Below are 8,580 nucleotides of genomic sequence, written 5' to 3' on the forward strand. Positions count from 1 at the left end.
GGGCTGGCCTTGGCATTGGTGGCTGCTGAGTGGTGGTTCGCCAGGCCAGTCCCGTTCTCCTGCCTGCTCGCTCCATACCTCCAGTGGCCCTGCATAAACAAACAGAACAAAACACTGCCCCTCCCAATAACTCCCCCTCCTCCTTCTCTCCTGCTCACCTCCTTGTTATCCTCCTCCTCCTCCTCCTCTCTTGCTCACCTCCTGTTATCCTCCTTCTCTCCTGCTCACCTCCTTGTTATCCTCCTCCTCCTCCTCCTCCTCCTCTCCTGCTCACCTCGTTATCCTCCTCCTCCTCCTCCTCACCTCTTGTTATCCTCCTCCTCCTCCTCCTCCTCTCCTGCTCACCTCCTTGTTATCCTCCTCCTCCTCTCCTGCTCACCTCCTGTTATCCTCCTCCTCCTCTCCTGCTCACCTCTTGTTATCCTCCTCCTCTCCTGCTCACCTCCTGTTATCCTCCTCCTCCTCTCCTCTCCTGCTCACCTCCTTGTTATCCTCCTCCTCCTCTCCTGCTCACCTCCTTGATATCCTCCTCCTCCTCTCGTGCTCACCTCCTGTTATCCTCCTCCTCCTCCTCCTCTCCTGCTCACCTCTTTGTTATCCTCCTCCTCCTCTCCTCTCCTGCTCACCTCCTGTTATCCTCCTCCTCCTCTCCTGCTCACCTCCTTGTTATCCTCCTCCTCCTCTCCTGCTCACCTCCTTGTTATCCTCCTCCTCTTCTCCTGCTCACTTCCTGTTATCCTCCTCCTCCTCTTCTCCTGCTCACTTCCTGTTATCCTCCTCCTCCTCCTCCTCTCCTGCTCACCTCATTATCCTCCTCCTCCTCCTCCTCTCCTGCTCACCTCCTTGTTATCCTCCTCCTCTTCTCCTGCTCACTTCCTGTTATCCTCCTCCTCCTCCTCTCCTGCTCACCTCCTGTTATCCTCCTCTTCCTCCTCCTCTCCTAATGACTTTTTCCTCCTAATCATCTTCCTAGTTTTCCTCCTCCCCCTCCTTCTCCTCTCCTAATGCTCCCCCCTTCTCCTCCTGCTTTAGAACAAATTTCCATCCCCTCCCCTCCCACCCAAAGCAGCTGTGGTACTAGCCCAAGTCCCCATCCCCCTGCAGGCTGAGCCCAGGCTGTTGCCTGGGGCTCTCCTCTCAGTCTTTGCCCTCCTGCCCCCACAGCCTTTCCAGGCTGCAGGGGGAGGAAATGCCTGCAGGCTGGGGACGGGCTGTCCTGGTCTCACAGGCTGTCCTGGTCTCACTTGCGCAGGGGCTCAAGGGTGGTGCCTTCGTGGGGCTTCCCTAGAGCAGTGTAGATAATCCTGAAGACGGGCTGGACTCTGTGGCCTCCCTTCTGGGGGGGTCACCTCATTTCCACCACACAGCTCTTCCTCATCACAGCTGCTAGCTTCTTCTGGCAGGGGTGGCCCCAGGGAAGGTTCTTCTGGGCTTGGTGGGGCTGGTGGGTCTGTTGGCATTCTTAGCTCTGAGTTCACAGGGTGGGTATTTGGGGGTGGCCAGATGATGGGACCCATGCTTGAGTCCTCAGCTGAAACTCTTTCAGCCTCTGCCATGGTGGGGTCCCGGCTTATGGCTGGAGCACCCCATGTGCTGGGTGTGGTGGCCACCTGCTTGTGTCGCTGGCACCTCTTCAGGGCTCTGTGTTTGTCTCTCCCTGAGGGGACTTTGGCCTCATGGGTGGGGTCCCTTTCAGCTGCTGGAGGATGAGGGGGCTTAGCCTGGTCCTCACTGCCCAGCCCCTCTGCCCCACTCAAGTCCTCCGCTATTTGCATGGAATGCCCCTTCCTTTTCTTCCAAGATCTCTTTCGTGTCCTCTGCCTGCAGGAAGAAGAGCTGCCCTGTCTTCCTGAGCCTATCTGGCCTTGGACTTGGGATGGCTCTTGTCCCAAGCCCGGTCGCCGTTTCCCGACTCTATGGCAGCCTGTCTCATCTGCCTCACCAAGCGGCGGTTGGGAGCATTGCTACATTCTGCCCTGATGTGGCCGTTTTCTCCACAACTATAGCAGAATGTGTGGTGTTTCCATTTTCCTAAACTTCCAGAGCCAGCCCTTGGCACACCTCCCCTTCGGCCCCTGCCCCTCCTGCGCCGGGAACTCTGGAAAGGCCTGGCCTGCAGAATGTTGCCAGGGCCAGGAAAAGACACTGCTCGGAAACCACAGGCCCTGGCAGGGGACCTGAAGCCTGCTTCCAACCCATCCAGACACTCCCGCAGAGGGCCCATGGTGGCTTCCCACTCCTCCTCCTCACGCAGCAGCTTCACCAGGGCCAAGAAACCAGGAGGCTTCCTCCGCTGTCTCATCAGCTTAAGCCTGTCTCGAAGTTTATCAGGAAGGTTCGCCCCACTTAAGACTTGTTTCAGGCGCGTCTGATTCACATTCCTCCGGGATACTGCATTTTTTTCAATGGCTTTTTGGAGCAGGGGTTCCAACCGGACCACAAAACTAGACACTTTCTCTCCTGCCTCCTGATAGGCCTTACAAAACTTCACATGGGCGATTTTGCGGCTCTCCACAGGCCCAAACACCTGTTGCAGGGCTGCCAGGCACTCCTTCACAGTTATGGCAGCATTGTGGGCGCGGAGCCCGCTGACCACCTGGAGAGCAGGCCCCCGCAAGCATTCCATCAACCTCCGCCTCTTCTCCCCCTCAGGCACTTGCCACATTTGAAGCACCTCAGTAGTGTGCTCCAGCCAGGCCTCAAAGGCCAGTGCCCCTGGGATAGACACGGTGTTCCCAGAGAACACCCTGAGCTCCCGGTATAACATCTGTTCTAGCAGAGGCTGTACTACTGCCCCCAGGCTCTGGGCCCAAATCCAAAAATCAGGGGATATGGCCACTCTGGGAGCCAGGCAATTGATGTCTGATCCAAGGACTCTGTTCATGTCCGATACTGTCCGCCTCTCCTCCTCTAAGAAGTGGTTCAGTCTATTGAGAAATTCACCGTCTGAGTTCCGAGGTTTTACCACCACCCCCCAAGGTCCCCCCTTTCCTGGGATTTCCTTGGGGATCAAAGCGTAGTCGATATCTTGGGCAAGCTCCAGGAGACACGCTTGGGCATTCTCCTCCCTCCTGAACATCCTGCCGATGACCCTGTACCTGCCCAGGTGGCTGAGAGCCTCCTGAAGAGTCTCCTCAAACTCATCCTCATCACAGTCCTCAGGAACCCCCAGGATGAGCATAGACCTCTGGGTGTCCAGATGTTCCCCCCTGCACCAGTCCTGCAACAGGCTCAACGGCATGGCCCCAATCTCAGCGTCTAACTTAGGGGGGAATGATCAGTGCGTGATGCACAGAAATTTGGGCCAACTCCCAGGGCGAAAGCAGACAGCTCAGGTCTCCACCGCCTGTGAATACGAACGAGGCGAGAGCCAGGTTAATGCTGAAACCCCCCCTCACACCCCCTTGCTACTGCCCCTCCTCCTCCTCCCTGCGCAGCGCCTCTGCAGCCCAGGCTGGACCCCCACCCTCCGAAGGCCCAAGGGGGGCGCAGCCTCCTCCCCACACTGCTCCCAGCCCTAGCAGGCTGCCGCAATCCCACCGGAGCGGGTGGGGGGCGGCGGGGTCTCCAGGGTCCACGCGCGCCCTCCCCGAGTCTGGTACCTTCTCCTGGGCTGGGGTCCTTTCTGATGTCAGTCCCAGAAAGAGGGGCGCGGGGCAACGCGCAGCGGGGGTGGGGGTCCGATGCCCCTCTTTCCCTGGCTCTCTTGCTGCCTCTCCCTCTTCCTTTCCCTGTTCCAGTCTCAGCGCCGCACGTGGGCCAGCGCTCTGGTGCCTGCTCGCCACCGCTCTCTGCAGTGCGGACTAGGGGCGGGGGCGCAGTAGCTGTGGAGCGTGGACCCTCCACGTTGCCCCGGAGACCGCCAGGCCATTGGCGCTCGCGGGTCACGCGGCAGGGCGGTTGCCACCGCTGCGGGCTCCCTGGGACCTCGGTTGACGTCACCTGCTACTTCCCCCGCCTCCGAGGGGGAGCGGGCACAGGTGGTAGCCCTTGGGTTCCAGCCCTGTCTCCCGCCCTTCCTGGAACATGCCATTGGGGCGCTAGCGTGGGGTGGGGTCCACACACTGGGGTGACCGCCAGAGAATGCAGGACGGGCCCAAGGTGCGCCCCCACAGGTGCGTTCAGGCCAGAGGTGGGGAGCCTCAGGGGCTTCTTCACCTGCTCTTCCCCTCCCCCTCCCTCTCCCTCTCCCCACCCGGGACTGGTCCTGCCTCAAGGCTAGGCATGGGGCACCTCGTCTAGAGGTGCACCTGGTGTTATTCCGTGGAGTAGAGGCTACATGCACACATGTGCGCCCACGCACACATGCGCGCCCACGCACACATGCGCGCTCACACACACCACGCAGGACGCTGCCCACACCTCACTTGGGGCCTGGGGGCAGCAGATATCTGCCACTGAGGGTGCAGGGTGGGCCAGAGTGATTCATTGCCCTTGTGACAAGGGCCTGCCTCAAAAAGGGTGACCTAGTATCCAGCTTGGTTGGGGCGTTTCCCTTTTTGTGCGCTGCAAGTCCTGTGTCTGGAGAAACTTGGAGCCTAACCTCTTGGGCCTGCCTTTCCCTGTGGGCAGTGGGCTGTGGGTTTTGCTCTTTCAATTGGGTCCCAGGAAGGAGGGAGGGAGTGACTGCTGTTCAGGCAGGGGTCCCAGTGGTCTGCCAACCACATTCAGACCTCCTGTGGGTAGGCCACTCCCCAGCCACACAAGCTGTCAGATCTCAAGCACCTGGTATGAAACACCTAGAAATTAAACATGGCCTTGCCCACCTAATCCTTGTACATTCCCAGAGGCATACAAACTCCATTGTTGTAGGCTACTGGCTTGGACTATCTATAATAATAAAAGCATAATATGCTAATTTGACCAGACGTCCTTCTGGACATCCTTCTGGATGACCTTCTGGACGAAGCCGGGTTCCAGGTGCCAGACGGAAGCCAGTGCTGGCAGCCGGGCAAGGAAGGCCTACTCTTGCACGAATTTCTTGCATCGGGCCCCTAGTGTTGGTAATATTGGAAGTGGAGAGTAGTAAAGGAATTTGAAAGATATTTTAAAGTAGAATGAATAGAATTTTGGTTTGGATTGGATCCCGTTTGGGGTGTTAAGGGAGATGGTTGGTGTAACTAGTATTAGCCATTCACTTTTGCCTGGCTAAGTGGTATTGTTCCTTACAGCAGGGCCCTGTCTGGTCCATGCACTTGGTCTATAGACCCATAACTGAATCAGGCTCTGCGGAGGTTGAGGCCTGGGTATCTCAGGCATTGCCCTAGTTGAAGGTTCCCTGCCCGGCCTCACTCTTTTCCTTTGCTGTGGACTAGTGATTAGCTACCATTCTTAGTAGCTCCCTGCATGCATCCTTGCACCTTGATCAAATGCAGTGTCATTGCTAAACTCACTGACGGCGGGGGCTGAGCTTGAGTTCCCTGCTCTCCAGTGCCTAGGGCAATGCCTGACCCACGGAAAGCACTACACCTTGAGTTATAGTGGGAATTAACCTTCATAATTCTCATTGTGCCCCCTGAAGTCCGCAGGAACACCATGTGTCTGTCCAGGACCCAAACTGTCCCCATCCCCGCCTTGACACACATGGCTGCAGGTGTGTTAGGAGGCAGCTTGGCCAACGGGAACCTGCAGCTGCGTGGTTGGACACAGTTCATTACCAAAGTCTTCGGTCCTCGAAGTTCTTGCAGCTGACTCCGCCCCTTCTGCCTCCTTGCCGCCACCCATGGAGGGGCGACGCCCATCTAGACCACGCCTGCGCCTGGGCCATGAACTACAACTCCCAGGATCCTTTGGGAGGACTCTAGCGCCTCCGTGTGTCCTTGGTGGGCAAAGGTGGCTAACACCCCCTTCTGAGAAGTGCCAGACCAGGAATCTGCAGGACCCTGCAACCTGGGGCTGGGGAGGAGCTTGAAAGGCTGGAGTGGAGGTGTGGGCGGGTGGGCGTGGCGCAGGGCGCAGGCGCCACGTGGGCAGGTGGCAGGCTTGGCATCCTTCCAGAGCCATCTAAGGAAGGCCTGAGGTTTGCCCTCTTCTTGCTGTCCAGTGACAGGCTGCTGGTCAGGCCGAGTTGCCATGGTGATGGCCTGGCTTTGGCGCCTGTGACTGCTGGAGGAGAGCTTGTTGGGGGAGATCAGTAAGGCGGTGAGGCTGGGCTGGGCGCTGAAGGTAAGCTGCGGGGGGTGGGGGGGGGAGTGGGCAGGGGGGGACTGCACTCTCCGCGGGCATGCATGGCAAGTACCCTGATGTCCCTGAGACAGTGATGGAAGTAGGAGCAGGTCAGCCTTTTCCTAGTCAGAGGGAGGAGGAAACCTTTGCACTGGGGCAGAGGACTACCAGGCTGGATGGTTGGGGGAAATAAGATATCCCTTGCTTTGGAGATGTCAAGAGGACACATGGTGGAGTACCAGGAAGCATTTCCTCCAGAGGCAGCACTGTCCAATAGAAACATAATGCGAACTACACGTATGCTTTTCAAACTTCTAATAACCATATTTAGAATTAAAAAGAAACTGGTGAAATTAACTTCAACTATGTGTTTTATTTAATCCAACATATGTAAAAGTATTATCATTTCAATGTGTGATCAATATAAGAAGTTATCAATGAAATACTAGTATTTTATTCCGTTTTTTTTTTTAAACTAACTCTTAAACATCTGGTGTGTATTTGACCTGTATACATCTCAACTCAGACACATTTCAAGTGCTCATTGCCACATTGGCTCCATGGCTGCCTTACTGGACAGCCCAGCCACAGTGTTCTCTCTTCATGGGGCTTGGTATAGAGGAGTAGCTCAGATGTCACCTGCTGCCTGGTGGAAACCTTGTCTTGCCAAGGTTTTGCCACCCAGGTATTCAATCATTCCTTTCATTCAGGCTTCCACTTAGCAAAGCACTGCTATGTTTCTTATCTAATTTTGATTCCAGTGCCTGTGAGGCAGGCAGGACATCTGACAGTGCCATTTCACAGGTAAGGAGTACCCCATAAGTGTGGATATTTTTAGCTTAGGAGTGTGATTGCTTTAGGCAGGGCCAGAGTCTCTAATGGCTTCTTCCTCTTCCCCCAGCACTACCTTCCCAGGACTCTGCTCTTCCCCTCAAAGAATGACTCAAAAGAAGAGGGCAACGTTGATGGGCTCCTGGAAGTCTGTTCAGTCTGTTCAGCGGTAAGCTGGGATTCTTATTCCTCTCTGTAACATATGTAAAAGTATCATAAAAATATTATCAAAAGGCTCCCTCAAATTTTTAAAAAATATATTTTTTATTGATTTCAGAGACGAAGGGTGAGGAATAAGGAAATGGAAACATCAATGGTGAGAGAGAATCATTGATTGGCTGCCTCCTGCACACCCCGAAATGGGGATCGAGCCCACAACCTGGGCATGTGCCCTGACCGGGAATGGAACCATGACCTACTAGTTCATAGATAGATGCTCAACCACTGAGCCACGCTGGCCGGGCATCCCTCAAATCTTATAGAGGGAATGCATCAACCTCCCTGCCCTGAACTGGCTCACATAGCCTCAAACTTCTCACAAATTGCCCAGCTTGGAAGAAGACAGAACCCATAGAACACCCTTCTGTAACTTTCTCCTCTCCACCCACCATTTAATCATTGATCACACCTTTGAGACCTGCTCTGTGCCTCAAAGCATTTATACATTGTAAGAGAGTAGTCCAATTTCATTATTTTGCATGTGAATATCCAGTTTTCTCAATGCATTTATTGAAGAGACTATCTTTTCCTCATTGTATGTTCTCACCTCTTTTGTCATAGATTAATTGATCACAGGCTTATTTACTAAACATGATTTATACACCTGCGGCAGAGAAGCAGCTTAAAGGGATCAGCTCTTTCTTTCACAGATATGAGAGTAAGTCAGAGCATAAACCTCTTTAGTCTTTATTGTCACCATTATATAAAATTGTGTTATCAATTGCATTTGGAATTGATGTCAAAATTTGCCTGTGGAGTGTAAATATGTTAACTAGTATCAACCTTGAAGCATCAGCCTTAGTCTTTTCTCTTGGGGACTGGTTTGTTCAGTTTTTCTTTTTGCTTTTGGGGGTACAGAGGCTGAGAAGAGCTCGATTGCTTGTGGGATTCTGGGCTTGCGAAACCCTGGTCTGCTTGTTCGTCTGCCCTGTCAGCCCCTGTAGACATGCCTGGGACTCACCAGTGCAGCCTCTGACAAAATGAGCTCCTCTAGAAACTCTGCTTTGAGGACTCTTTCCTATGGAAACACCGACATCCGGATCTCTCCTGCTCTGTTGGCAGGGGCATCAACTCTGCCGTGGCTGAGCCATCTGATCCAAGATCCCTGGCCTTTGGCTACTCCTCAGGGAACTGTCCATATATTTTCATTCTCTTATTTGTAAACAAAACAAAACACCCCCCCACACACACACACAAAACACTTAGAGTTTAATGATTGGTTTTTGGTATTTCCAGATCTTCCTATACTGTACTTTAAAATCTTGCTTTTGTTATTTTATCTTTTTAAAAATTACTTTAAAATTATAACAAACAATCACCTTTTGAGACTTTTAATCCTCATTCTTAACTTTGTTAACCTGGATT

At 54.0% G+C, this 8,580-nt stretch overlaps 1 protein-coding gene across 1 annotated transcript; it reads right to left on the reverse strand.

Moving 5' to 3' along the window:
- Positions 1-1,071: 1,071 nt before the first annotated feature.
- Positions 1,072-3,859, reverse strand: PNMA3 (PNMA family member 3). Its single transcript, XM_080652651.1, has 2 exons — positions 3,603-3,859; positions 1,072-3,346 (listed from the first exon to the last, which is right to left on the reverse strand). The coding sequence occupies exon 2, from the start codon at positions 3,239-3,241 to the stop codon at positions 1,856-1,858; it is 1,386 nt and encodes a 461-aa protein (XP_080508777.1). The 5' UTR covers positions 3,242-3,346; positions 3,603-3,859; the 3' UTR covers positions 1,072-1,855.
- Positions 3,860-8,580: the final 4,721 nt, after the last annotated feature.

The sequence above is a fragment of the Plecotus auritus genome (genome assembly GCF_963455305.1).
Source record: "Plecotus auritus genome assembly, chromosome: X".
In the NCBI taxonomy this organism is placed as follows: Eukaryota; Metazoa; Chordata; class Mammalia; order Chiroptera; family Vespertilionidae; genus Plecotus; species Plecotus auritus.

Coding starts and splice junctions, on each gene's coding strand:
- PNMA3 (XM_080652651.1), bottom strand. CDS start 3,241: ATGCCGTTGAGCCTGTTGCAGGACTGGTGCAGGGGGGAACATCTGGAC.